Source organism: Eretmochelys imbricata, chromosome 4, assembly GCF_965152235.1.
Source record: "Eretmochelys imbricata isolate rEreImb1 chromosome 4, rEreImb1.hap1, whole genome shotgun sequence".
NCBI classification, from domain to species: Eukaryota; Metazoa; Chordata; order Testudines; family Cheloniidae; genus Eretmochelys; species Eretmochelys imbricata.
Genome location: NC_135575.1, coordinates 33,653,077 through 33,667,426, shown reverse-complemented (window position 1 = coordinate 33,667,426; position 14,350 = coordinate 33,653,077). Strand labels below are relative to the sequence as shown.

Below are 14,350 nucleotides of genomic sequence, written 5' to 3'. Positions count from 1 at the left end.
TATATCTCAAAACTTTTTCTTGATATAAACTAGGATTTTGCTGTTGAAATTATTAAATCCACCCATGAATACTGGAAAGCTTTGCTTCATAAAAAGGCTGACAGAGGTGCTATAAAATGGTAAGTGTCCATTCAAAGCTATTCCTATTTGTATTGTATTCATTCTGTCAGTGTGGTAGCTGTGTATGAACCACTTACATTTTTTGTTTTGAGGTGGCAGTAACGTTTCTGTTTTTACAGCATCCTGATAGATAATTGCTCTTGCATGGTAACTACACAGGGTTTACTGGAAACTGCTCAGAAAATATATATTGATCATCTGAGTCCTGCAGATTATTTATAAATAAACTTTAGTAAAAGCTCAAAAACCAGTTACTGTGTAATCTGTTGCTTTTTGCACAATACTGATCATTTTGAATTTCTTTGAACATGTCCTGTTATGTAATTTGATAATATAGCCAGGTGTAGCTTGTTAATATTTAGAAATTATTTAATTAAAAGTATTCATTTTAAGCTGGAGAAAGAAGGTTAGGGTTGTGTTAGCCATTTAGTATGGTGACGTTACACAGTTACACTGTAAAATGAAATTTATGAATTCTTTAAAATATTAAAGATAGTAACCTAACCTAAGGAAAAGCAGAGTTGTTGCTGTCATTTTGTCCTGACCACCCTATTGTGTATCACTGTAGATGTATTTATGATCAGCTTCTGTTCTAAAATTCCTGCAGTTTTTAAATACAACAAGGGAATTAAGTTGTCAAGTTAGTCCTCAATTTTGAATTTCCCTTTCTTCCATAACACTGTTTGGGATTTCCCTGAGAGCCTCCATATTCCATACAAAGCCCTAATGCATCCTCTGCCTATCATTTGTTCCATACTATTATTATTATTTGTTTTGCAGTAGAACCAGGAGTCCCCAACTGAGATTGGGGCCCCAATGTGCTGCACAGACACATAGTGAGAGACATTCCCTGCCCCAGATAGCTCAACAGCCTAAATAGGACACAGTCAGAGAGTTGGAGAACAAGTGTATTGTTATCTCTGTTTTATAGATGGGGTATCTGAGGCACATTGAGATTAAGTGATTTGCCCAAAGTCACACTGGAAGTCTGTGGCAGAGCCAGAAATTGACCCCAATTCTCCAAGCCAGCGTTCTTTTTGGACTGGCTGGGTTTGCGTTAGAAGCTAGTCACCAAATCATCTTCGTTGGCAAGATGTGATCACTGTTGAGTGATACCATTCTTAATATTAGTTGTGTTTAACACGCTTTGTTTAAATATACTGTAAACTGGTAAAAACGAAAAACAAAATTAAACAAAGAGATTTATTGTTATTTTATTTGGTTGAGTCTCTAGGTGTATCTAATGGCTTACATTGCAACTGGAACTATTTGCAGTTTTTCCATTAACTGTAAAAGAAAATTCAGTGAGATATCAGAAGGTAGCAGGGTATATTTGTGCATATTAACATAACTATGGTGTTGTTCATTGATCTAAAGTAATGGGTACTCAATCAATGTCTAGGCACCCTTAGAATACATTAAGTCAGTGTCACAGTCAAAGCATAGGAGTAATGAAATGGTTAGCTGTTTGCCAGGATATTGCATGGCCCTCACCCAACCCTTCTGACCTTACAGAGTGAACTGTTATGATGTAAGCCATGGCATGCAAAGATTCATTGGAATCTGGAAAGTGGGAATATGGCTCCAATTCAGCAAAGTGTTTAAGCATGTGGTTAAAGTTAAGTATTGATATCAGTGTGATCTTAAGTACAGCTTAAAATTAAGCATGTGCTTAAGTGCTTTGCTGAATGGGGCCCCGTATTGCTCGTAATCTGATATGTATGTATATTGATATGTAACTGTGTATATATGCGTTTTAAAAAGTTTTGTCATAAATTCTTTAAAATGTTACGTTTTTTAAGTAGTTAGTCCTCTTGAAGGCTCAACTGCCATTAAATACCAGGTTTTGGCTTGGTACACATTTAAATGGCCTGTTGTCAAGCTCGCTGAGCGGATTTGCAGTGCAAATACTGTCAGCACAGAACCTACAGGGTGTGAATGTTCTGCCTGGTCCTCTTTTAATACTATGGGTGCCTGCCATTAACCAAACATGTAATGCAAATTCTGATTCATTATAGTCCTCCTATATGTTTCCTGGAAAAATGTGGTGGTCTCGCTGTACTCTAGGGTTGTCCAGCTCTGTTAATAATTGGATAACTTGGTAATATTGAGCTTCATATTTTTTTATTCCAAAGCACTTAGGCTACATGTTGGTATAATTTATAAAAAAAAAAAAAATCACAGCCTTACTTTGAGGAATAGGATAAACTGCATAGTATTCGATCAGATAATTTAGATGAGACCTTACAAACCAAAGTCCATATTCAATCCTGGTATAGATGGGTACAACTGCATTAACTTCAGTGGAACTTTAGCCATGTACACTAGCAGAGGATTTGGCTCCATGTTCCCATCTGCTCGCCATAAGCATTAAAGATCTTGGACACTTTTTTTGAAAGAGCAGAAGTTTGCCCCAGGTCTTTGATCAAAATTTCTCCTTTGCCACCAGTGTGATGTGAAGTCAGTTTATTGGATCCCCTACCCGAGGGTTGTCTCCATGCCATTGTGTCCATTTATAGAGAACTTTGGGATCTTTTTAAGGATGAAAGGAACTATATAAATATAAAATATTAAATGTATAAAATGCTGGTTATTGTTGCTTCATTTTTGACTACTCACTTCTTAGTAGACATAAACATTTGGGTTCTTTGCAGAGACTGTTTATCATAGGTAGGTTTTATTATATTCCATTTTTTTATTGTTAACTATCTTATTAATTTTTATTTTTCAGTATGAATGTTTTGGTGCATGACAGCCCCTTTTGTTGCAGCGAAGAGGATGCCAGATTAATTGTGCAATCAGTAAGGGCAAAATGCTTTTAATGGAAGTTTTTTATTTTTAAAAATTGTTACTAATGCTCGCAAAAGATCCAAAAATCCAGCACTGAAATAATATAGGTAGACAAAGTGGGTCCTTGCATTAAACGAAGATGTGAGGTTTAAAAAATAAAACGTAGAATATAGAGATTATGGGGGACATATAACCATTATAATATAAACCTTTTTTGCTGCAGTATAATAATTGTGTTTTCTGGCAAGTTCATTACTGTTTTGCTGATTTTCTATGGTGCTATTTCTTCTGATGCTAAATAACAAGATTGACTATGTATATCTAGCCTGCTGTCTTCTCTGTCTGCCCTGTTGCCATGAGTTACCACCCAGTGCTAAAACTCGTTGACTAGCTGACTGTACTCTCTAATCACTAAGGGGATCCTTTGTTTGCCTACTTGCATAATTAAATGCATCACTGTACAAGGAAGGGGGAAATGTTTTTCTAACTGCTTGTTAATTTTCAGAACAAGGCGCTATTCTTTAATGTAAAATTCAAATACATGAGTTCTCTGTTTAAAGTAGAAAAATGTCCTGCAGGTTTGATACTTGCATGTGCAAATGTCATTGGAGAAGTATTCCATTTAAATGTTATATTTTGGAGACCACAACTTAAGCAAAAAAAGAAAGAAAGAAAGAAAGAAAGAAAATAAATGTAAAGTGCCTGATTTAACAAAAAAAACCCGAACATTTCTCTCACGTATTTGCTTTGGCCGTTCCCATGAGCATATCGGGTGTTTTGCAGTTGCAAGTGGCTGTATAGGCAACTAACTAGAGTTAACTCAAACTCTCTCAGTTGCTTGATTTGTGCACACAGTTATAGCAATAGTGTAAGTGTCAAATGAGACCTCATGCCTCTTAAAACCAAGGTCTGGAAAAGCTAATGTTTTTACTTTCAAAAACCAGACATACAGAACATATACATATTTGGAGGCTTCTTTCCTAGTTGCCTCACTTTTTCATTGTTTACTTGTAAGATACACACTAATATCTTCAGTAGCTTACACCAATAATATATCAGTCATGCACAGGACCTTTTATGTATTGGGAGGGTGAGTCAGATATTCCTGTTTATTTTAGCTAGTTGAGGACTAATAAGTTTCCCTGTAATGGGTGCCTATGGCATTGTATCTGCAACAAGCAGTTAAAAGTGAACTCCCTTAAAGTCTTATAGTAGCCACCGATGTGTTTGACTTTTTTTTTTTTCTTCCTGTTCTCATTCCTCACTTTCTTTTTTTTCTTGAATGGTTTCATTATTTCTTTGTAGTGTTTTACTAAACCCCAATCATCCACGATCCTCCCCTGCTTCTGTTCCTTTTACAGTTTTTCTTCTTTAATTTTTTTAGGGCTGTCAAGTGATTAATTTTTTTAATCACGATTAATCACACGATTAAAAATATTAATCATGATTAATCATGTGATTAAACAATAATAGAATACCATTTATTTAAATATTTTTGATGTCTGCATTTTCAAATATATTGATTTCAGTTACAACACAGAATACGAAGTGTACAGTGCTCACTTTATATTTATTTTCAATTACAAGTATTTGCACTGTAAAAAAAACAAAAGAAAAAGTATTTTTTCAATTCACCAATACAAATACTGTAGTGCAATCTTTTTATCATGAAAGTTGAACTTACAAATGTAGAAATATGTTTAAAAAAACCCCTGCATTCAAAAATAAAACAATGTAAAATCTTAGAGCCTGCAAGTCCATAGTTTGTTTACATTTGCAGGAGATAATGCTGCCCGCTTCTTGTTTATAATGTCACCTGAAAGTAAGAACAGGCGTTCTCATGGCACTGTTGTAGCTGGCGTTGCAAGATATTTACGTGCCAGATGTGCTAAAGATTCATATGTCCTTTCATGCTTCAACCACAATTCCAGGGGACATGCGTCTGTGCTGATGATGGGTTTTGCTTGATAACAGTCCAAAGCAGTGCGGACTGACGCATGTTCATTTTCATTATCTGAGTCAGATGCCACCAGCAGAGGTTGATTTTCTTTTTTGGTGGTTCGGGTTCTATAGTTTTTGCATCCGAGTGTTGCTTTTTTAAGATTTTGAAAAGCATGCTCCACACCTCGTCCCTCTCAGATATTGGAAGGCACTTCAGATTCTTAAACCTTGGGTCGAGTGCTATAGCTATCTTTAGAACTCTCACATTGGTACCTTCTTTGCATTTTGTCAAACCTACAGTGAAAGTGTTCTTAAAATGAACAACGTGCTGGGTCATCATCTGAGACTTCTATAACATGAAATATATGGCAGAATGTAGGTAAAACAGAGCAGGAGATGTACAATTTTCTCTCAAGGAGTTCAGTCACATTTTTTTAATGAGCTTCATCAGCATGGAAGCATGTCCTCTGGCATGGTGGCGAAAGCATGAAGGGGCATACGAATGTTTAGCATATCTGGCACGTAAATACCTTGCAGTGCCGGCTACCAAAGTGCCTTGGAAATGCCTGTTCTCACTTTCTGGTGACATTGTAAATAAGAAAAGGGCAGCATTATCTCCTGTAAATGTAAACAAACTTGTTTGTCTTAGCGATTGGCTGAACAAGAAGTAGGACTGAGTGGACTTGTCGGCTCTGAAGTTTACATTGTTTTGTTTGAGTGCAGTTATGTAACAAAAAAAAAATCTACATTTGTAAGTTGCGCTTCACGACCAAGAGATTGCATTGTTGTACTTGTATGAAGTGAATTGAAAAATACTATTTCTTTTGCTTATCATTTTTACAGTGCAAATATCTGCAATCAAAAATATTTCAATTACAATGCAGAATACAATATATATGAAAATGTAGAAAAACATCCAAAATATTTTATAAATTTCAGTTGGTATTCTGTTTAACAGTGCAATTAAAACTGCGATTAATTGTGATTGATTTTTTTGAGTTAATCACGTGAGTTAACTGCGATTAATCGACAGCCCTCTTTTTTTTGTTAATCTAGTTAGTCCAGTTACTCTTAATATATTTATCCTTGAGTAAAATGCACAATATGTTTTAATTGGTATTTTTAATGTATGTAATTTCCAATAAAAAGTAACTGAAGTGGAAACAGTACAGCCTTTAACATTCCCTTGAGAGCAAAACGTCAAATTCTAGATATTAAATTTTAAACAGGTGTCGTTTCCACAGTCTTGCATTGCCAGATTCAGTTGTCAGACATTCAGCTCTTGCAAGCTCAACTGACAGTATACAGAGATCACCTGCAGAATCTTAATGGCTGTGGGTTTTTCACATGTACCTGGAAATTTAAAAAAAAAAAAAAATTCTACTTTTACTTTCTTTCATTGGCTTATGGATAAGAGCAAGAGAAATCAAAGCTATTGTTGTGTTGACTTACAAGTATAATTGGAAACATATTTCCATAGTCCTGAGTCACCTGCACTCTTTGGAACAGCTGCCATGCTTGTTTCTAACCCATTTTACAGAGAGAAGATTTTCGTATTGGATGGGTGGTATATACCTTTTACTTTCATGAGATATATTAACTGCAAAAATAAAAGGCATACTCTGTTGCTATAACTCTTGCATTTTTACGGAGAGTAGAATGCCTAGAATTTCCATGCCTAAGAACAAAGTAAAAAGCAAATGATAAAGAAGTCTTTATTGCACTGCTTCTACATATATAATTATAGATGGGCCAGATTCTGATACCCTTGTTGTTGGGTGACACCTTACTCCATGGGTAGACCTGTTGACTTCAACATGATTTAGAGTGTTAGCATCTGACCCTTTATGATTTTACAGGCATTATATTTGAGACTCAAATGACTTGTCAGTATTGAGAATTAATTTCTGCTCTGTTTCTGCCTTCTTTTTAAGTATCCAGTGTTGACTGCCTTGTAAGAGTGTGTGTTTGTGCATTCTCTGTCTCTTAAGTGTGTGTTACTTTGTTGATCTTTCCTCCTTGTCTCACTTTACTCTTCTCTGCCAGTTGAGTTTCAGGACAGTTGGCCTAACCGTGCTCTGACGTTAGTGAAAGTCAGGAGCGTTCCACTGCAGTTGATAGAGTTACCCCCAAGTAAAATTGGCACAATCAGAGAGATCAGAAGAGGTAGTCTGTGTATGACAGCAGTAGGTATGAGCATTTGAAATACCCCAAATTACCCTGTCATTCTGTAGCCAGACATACACCAGAGTTTATAACTGTCTGTAGATGGTGAAAGTTTCTGGTGTTGTCTGATCTCTTGTGCTATCTTTTTCTCAGCACCAATGTTAGTGCACACTGAAAATTAGGTGCTGGAACAATAAAACATGAAGCTAGATATGTCAATGTTAAAATTTACCATTTACTTTACAGTAAGTGTTGCCATCTATAAAACTGACCTGGGCAGCCAAGCCTTTGTTTAACATTAATCCCAAGAACTGCTTGCTCACTCACTCTACAAGGAAGCTGCTTATAAAATTGGAAAACCTCCAAGATAAACTATAAATAGCTTGGACAGTTTTTCTCAGACTTATCACATTATTCTTCCCTTATAAAACTGGAAAGAAAATGTGGTAGAAGGGCTTTTCTGAGAGGGGTATCTTTGATAAAATAACTTTGGTAGGAATGCTTTACAGGCAAAAGTATCTTTTAAAAGAGAGAGTAAGGGGGCAGTCTTCCCCTCAGAACTTACAAGCCCCAACCAAACAAAATAACAACCTGGTATATTTTCTGTAATGTTGATAATGATGCATGTGGACAGTAGGAGGGTTATGGCTAAAACCCAGGGAAGAGCCCTAAGCGTGGTGAACTCCCTTCCCCTTCCCTATTAATCTAATGGGGTATTAACTCTATAGCCAGATGCTGATACTTTAAATGTCAGTATTAAGTATTTAATTGCTGATAATTTTAGCAGATGGGATGGGAGTGAAGCCAACATGGAATTGAGATTTGCTGGAGAGAAGGAATTTCAGAGGGTAGGAAATAGAAGCGAGGAGAGAAATAGGAGGATGGGAAAGGAAGTGAGACTAAGGACAGAAATAATACTGGTCCTAAACATGAAAATATTGTCTCACTGAGTGATGCTAGATGTGACAATAGGTGGACAAATAAAATTAACAACCAAGTTTATTTGCACTAAGCTATATTTCCCTAGCACTGATCTTTGTGAAACCAATGTAAATGGGAGATCCAGTGTGGGCTGAAGGATATATGTAGCTTTAAAGTTATACAAAGCCCCATGGACCACAGTTAAATATAGAATGTATTCCTTCTACAGAATGAGTTTGACTCTCCTGTTATAGAGATTGTTTTCCCCCCAAAAAACATAGTTGTGGAAAGATGTAATTGTAAATTTACTAAGAAAATTAATCATATAGCAACCTTGTTGCAAAGATGTTTTCATCTTTGTTGTTTTGCAAATCAAAAAATCCTCTTTATCCTACAAGAGTAAATCATCTTTATTCTGCTACTGGTAGGTCTGTGCCTGCGTTTGAGTGAGACAGATTACAGGTAGTAAGAAAAATGGAGGTGTGAGAGGGAGGAGTATTGTCTTACGGTGCCAGTGGTATGTTTCTTTTGTGCAAATAACTGTTGACTTTCACAGTAAGATAACCTAGAGTTTGGACACTCTACATATGGAGTGTTACTAATATTGTGGGTTTTTTTTCTGTAGACACCACCACCTGCGAGAGGAGACTCTGTTTCTGCAGAAGGTACAGTTTATTGTTACTCCAAATGACAACATGTATTTTTGTTTCTTTTGCTCGGGGAAAAAATGATTTAAAAATAGATCAGTTGAAAAAGCTTTTGTGAACTAAACATACTAAGCATGAGAACTGATATAAAAATGCTTATATAGGGCCAGATTATACTGCCCTCACTTCTCTTGAATAGTACCTTAGACAATGAGTAGTTCTACTGAAGTCAAAGGGACTACTAGTCAAGTGGCATAAAGTACTAATACCTGCTCTGTGTCTATAAGGGTATTGTAGTCTTAGCCCATGTCAGTCTAGAATTAGATGAGCAATCATAGTAATATTTTTCTGTTTCAGAAATTATGGAGGGCCATATTTATCCTTTTAAGAAATGTTGCTTTTCTTGCTTTTATTTCTTCCTTGTGGTAACTTTAAAAATGAAACAGAAGAAACTATCCACCAAAACAAGGCCAAATTTACTTTTTCAGTGTTAATTAAAGCAAAATTGCCTTTCCCCATTCTTGTGGAACTGGTTTTCAAGTTAACAAAAATGATAGTTTTAGTTGAGGTACAGGAGTCCGAACTAAGTTTGTTCAATATGCTTTGTTTACTTAAAAAAAAAAAAAAAAAAAAGCTGTTGACTTTTTAATGCCAAAAGCACTGTACGAGAAAGGAACATACACTACTACAAATTGGAGGGCAGAAGGGAAAGACAACAAGGAACTTAAAATCTTGAGTCTAGTTCCAAATTCTTCACAAAATAACATCTGTGTAATCAATTTCATGGGAAAGCAAGCTGCATTCCTTTTGCCCTTATATGGTATGCCAATAAATAGCATTTATTTACTAAAATATTCCATCTCAAGCCTGTGACAGAACTGACCACAGTCTGCCTCATCGTTGATGTGTGCAATACATCAGGGCTGTACACTGTTGCAGGATTTAATTTTCAGCCAAGTTGTATCACAAAATAAAATATGTTTACTTCGGGGGCACTCTTTTCATGGATTGCTGATATGGTTCAAGGAGCTGTATATGTTTGGGAGGGGAGAATAGGAAAGAAGCTGAAAGTGTAGAGTATTGCATATCCAAGAGTTTGCATCTGGTTGTCCATGTAGAATTAATACCATTCTTGACGTGTATTTTTGTTTTAGTTGATGTGTGGCACTTTCTTAACAAATGATCATCGGAATGTTCTGAAGTCACATCATCAAATCTTAAATCGTCCCTTTTTTCCTGAGTTTTGAAGACAAGCAGGTGAATGTACTAATTGCTGGGTTCCTGTTGGAACAACTTTTGAAGTAGCATAAACCCTCTGTCATGTAAATAAACTGACATTTTAAAATGGTTTCCTTTCTGCGTGTTTCTTTGTGTGGAGTTTTGTTTGTTTCTAATCTTGAAAACTCTGGTTCCTTCTATACATCCAACCTGTACCAAAACAGGTGGGGGACAAAGGTGGCTTCAGTACACATTTGCATCCTCCAGGTGTAGAGGTTGATTTGGGATGGTCTGGTATACGGCTGAATATTAGAGCAGCCCTCAAACTGCTCTAACATAAGCCAGCTGCTGATGGCCCTCAAAGGGCTGCTCTGGCAACCAGGGGTCACAAGGGTGTAGGGATATCCTGGCCATGATCCCTTTCAAACAGACAGTATCACCTACACTGTGGGCTAAATGTCTGTGCAAATATGCAACGGTACACAGAGTTTGACAGTTTGTGCCCATAATGTGTTCACATCCACAATTACCTATTTGCAAGTTTCAGCTAGTTTGTGTGCAGCATATTTGCTTATTTAAAAAAAATAGATGAAAATAACAGCACTTCAGAAAATTAATTGAATTAGGAAGTGCAAATTCCATGATGAAGCACAGCAAGGATGCGCAAACGTGTTCTGTGGAGTACATCCTGTTTTGATAATTCTTGAACTTGATCCTCCAGGAGGGATTTTTATCCCTTGGAAAACTTTTCATTTTTAGAATTGTTTATGGTTGGGAGGCTTTTGATGCTTCATTATCCAATGGGGCAAGAATTGTGGATAAAATTTGTGAAATTAAGCCTTATATCTTTGTTAGGGTAAAAATACCTGCCAGATTTCCTGCTTCAATAGGCAAGGCCATGTATAGCAGACTTAACATTTTTTCTAAAAAATTTCCTATCATATCTCCACTCGTGGAACGGAAGGAGTGCTATGTAGACAGACTACTAGTGTTTTAATCACCATGTCATTGGAACCTACTGTGAAAAGGGTTAGAGGGCACAGTGATTAAAACAGTGGCAACATTAGCACTCCTCCTGTTGTCACCACTTGCTGAAGCTGCATTCATGCTATGGCAAGAGGGGAAAACTTCAGAAAATTGCTAGCGTAGACACGGCCTGCGAGACGGTGGTGCTAATATAAAGGATGAGGTAGATTTATATTATTACTTGTTACTCAGCAAATTATGATTGCAGAGAGTCATTTCACTGGCTTAAAACCTTTTTAGTAGTGTGGCCTAGTAGATAGTGCTTGACTGGGACTCAGTAAACCTAGCTTCTATTCCTGGCTCTGCCACTGGCCTGCTGGGTCACCCCTGTACCTCAGTTTCCCCCATCTGGAAAATGGGAGATAATCAGACTGACCTCTGTGGTAAAACTCTTTTTTTTAAGATCTACTGATGAAAAGTGCAATATGAGAGCTAGTTAGTATTATCATTAGCACTTCTTACATCATGCTTTCTCATCGTTAAGGCATATTGCATCTGACACATTCTTGTACAGGAACTCCAGTATGGTCATTTATTCAGGGATCTTGTAGCAGAATGTGTTAGACCTATACATTCAGTGGCCACTGTTTGAAAATAACGTGTTCATTCCAGTATCCTGGGCCTACATTCCTCCTCTTAATGTAAAACCATTTGCTATAGGTGAGCTATTGTAGCCTACCCGTGGCTGTAACAGTATCTAACATGGTCTTATGAGGTAATATCTTTTATTGGACCAGCTTCTGTTGGTTGGAGACAAGCTTTCGAGCCACACGCTTCTTCAGGTCACGCAGAGTTCTGTGTTGCTCGAAAGCTGGTCTCTCTCACCAATAGAAGCTGGTCCAATAAAAGATACTACGTCACCTACCTTGTCTCCAATATATTGTGACTGACACGGCTACAACTACACTGCATACACACCTTATAAAGCACTTAGGGACAGCTGGACTGTGAAAGGGTCTTTCTAAAATCAAATTACACTATATATCATTTGTAATTTTTAAAAATTATTTTTGAGTCTCAAAAGGGAAAAGACAGGGTGTAAACAAATACAAAGACCATAGGTGAAGTATTGGTTATAAATGAGTATCTATGGGAACTACCTTTGACAGTTAGGCCATAATCAGTATAAACAGAGTTTGTCAGAACTCTGTTCTTTAGCCCTCAACAAGGATTTCAGTAACTTTTTATTAGTAATAAAATTCCTCACTAGATGAGCCATAAGAAGCCAGATTAGAGTATTTGGGACTAAACTACTGGGGAAGGAAATAAGAGACTGTGTAAGTCTATTTAGACTGCAAGTAAATAATGCTAACTAGAGGAGAGGAGTGCTGCACAACTAAAATTATCTGAAATGTACAGTGCTGTGGCAAATGTTATTTAAAACGTTAAAATATTTCATACATACGGAATATATGATATGGCATTGTCTCTTCATATTGCTTTCAACATCTGTTTGTATAGGTTTTCTAAAGTTTTTCTTTCCAGATGTGATAAAAAGACATGCAGTAAATTTTAGTAAGAAGGTTAAATGCTCCTAATAAAAATCTATTTCAGAAGTGAATAGAATGAAAAGATTAGAAAAGGAAAGTTGTGGAGAGAACATCTGCTTGTGAGAGGTGTAAGGGGATGGGAGATAAAAACTGAGGAATAGATTTGCAGATCTCTTTACAGACTTACCCTCTCTCAGTTATTCTAGTTAAAGCCTTCTCATATTCTATTAAGGATCTTGGATGTTGTATTTAAAACTCAATCCAATGTGTTGGGAAGCTTAGCTACTGTACAGCACCAGCCACTGCTCTGTAGCCATTACATATGAAAGCTGTTGGTAACAAACATGAAACCCAAAACTAGAATATTTCCTGGAAAGAAGTCTTTTAAGAGAATACGTGTGTATTCGGCAAGCTATAATAAACTTTTGTGGGAAATAGGTCTATTGTATATTTCTTCTAAGGACAACTTTCTTGGAAAACACCAACTTAATTTAGATTTTGAGGGGGGTGCTTATTGTAGTGGTGAATGCTCCCTTTACATAAATAAGGCAACAGCTGCTATTGTAAATAGTTGCTTAGCTTCTGATGACACCAAACCCAAGCCTCAATACCACAAATGAAAACAGGGTCTGAGTTTTACTTAAGTGGAAATAAGCATCCAATAAAAACATCACTTCCTTTAAAGAGTGAAAATAATAGGATTGTGAAAATGATATTCTATTGTCACTGTCAGGATGTTATTTTCACTGCTGTTACTAGCAGGAGATAGCCTTTAAAAAACAAAGTAATCGTGTCTTGAAGTGGATTTTTTAAGATTTTTTGCCGGTGGTGGGGAGCAGAACACAGCTTTTAATCTTCATTCATTTGGGATGACCTACGGCTAAAACTTGCTCTGTTGCTTGGGAGCTACCTCATGCAGCCATCCCTAAACTCATCAGAGTGTTATTCCACACTTCTCCCTTGCCTTTCTCCAGACAGGATTTTTTTTTTTAATATGTTTAATTTTGCAACATTTGCTCAGTTTCACAAGAGGAACAATATTATACTAAGACAGTGGTTTACAGGACAAAATCCTCTTCTCTTTACCAATGAGTTTAAGATGACTTCTTACAAGGTATAACCTGGGCCCAGACAAGGATTAGATAAGAGGGGAGAGACCTAGATGGTGAAGGGGTGAAAGAGTTAATTGGAGGGAAAACAGGTTGGAAAACAGATGGGAAAATGGAAGCAAATGTAAAATTGGAGACAAATCATAAAATAGGGATACAATGAAGTTGGGTTTTTGTGGAATTTCCCCAAATATTACAGCAATATACATGATATCTTCTTGCTGGAGATTTCAAGAGGACATGATTGCTTCGGAAGATGCGGGTGTGGAGATTTGGGATGAAATCCTATGCCATTGACTTCAATGGGGCAGGATTTCACTCTTGGTTGTCAATGGGACAGGAAGGGGAATAACATGCTTTGGTTTTATACATTGGTCAAATTGACTTTTTGAATGTTTTAATGATTTGTTGAGTCTGAGACATTCCTAAATTTATTTCTGGACGTGTGCTTTTTTTTCTGTGCAGTAATTCATATACTGGCATCATTACTTTACATAGATACCATGTAGACTTATTGGTTTATTTGCATACAGTCTTTGTTTTCATATGGCTTGCCTTTCTAAACTGCAGAAACTGGACTGGGGCGGTGTTACCTTATTGAAACTGCAGACAGAGTCTGTAGATAGACCAGAAATGACTGAGTAGTAAAAACTCCCCGGTTCATCCCAGTGGAGTGTCACTTCTGAGGCTTTGTGGTTATTTAAATGTCAGAATTAACTATTTCACTGCTGATCATTGTAGCAGAAACAGTCAGATATGCTGGGAATGTGCGCAGAGTTTAGGTGAAGTACCACACCTCGTTTCCCATATCTCATCTGACAGACGTCACATAATTGAACATAGTCATTCAACAACAAAAATCTGTTGTTGGAAGTTTTTTTGCAACCGTAAGGGCTAAAAACTTAATCTAAAAAATGTGAAA

The 14,350-nt window shown here is 36.7% G+C and overlaps 1 protein-coding gene across 5 annotated transcripts in view; it reads left to right on the top strand.

The window, feature by feature from the left end:
• The window catches only part of PPA2 (inorganic pyrophosphatase 2), a 45,873-nt gene extending 35,940 nt beyond the window's left edge, over window positions 1–9,933 (top strand). The window contains exons 9-12 of one of the 5 annotated variants that reach the window (XM_077815099.1): window positions 34–119; window positions 2,852–2,921; window positions 8,564–8,603; window positions 9,740–9,933. In XM_077815099.1, the coding sequence (XP_077671225.1) occupies window positions 34–119; window positions 2,852–2,921; window positions 8,564–8,603; window positions 9,740–9,768 (225 nt within the window). In that variant the 3' untranslated portion in view covers window positions 9,769–9,933. Of the gene's footprint in view, window positions 1–33; window positions 120–2,851; window positions 2,922–8,563; window positions 8,604–9,485; window positions 9,719–9,739 lie in introns of those variants that run through there. The other 4 variants (XM_077815096.1, XM_077815097.1, XM_077815100.1 and 1 more) reach the window with 4 other exon arrangements.
• The last annotated feature ends 4,417 nt before the right edge of the window (window positions 9,934–14,350 follow it).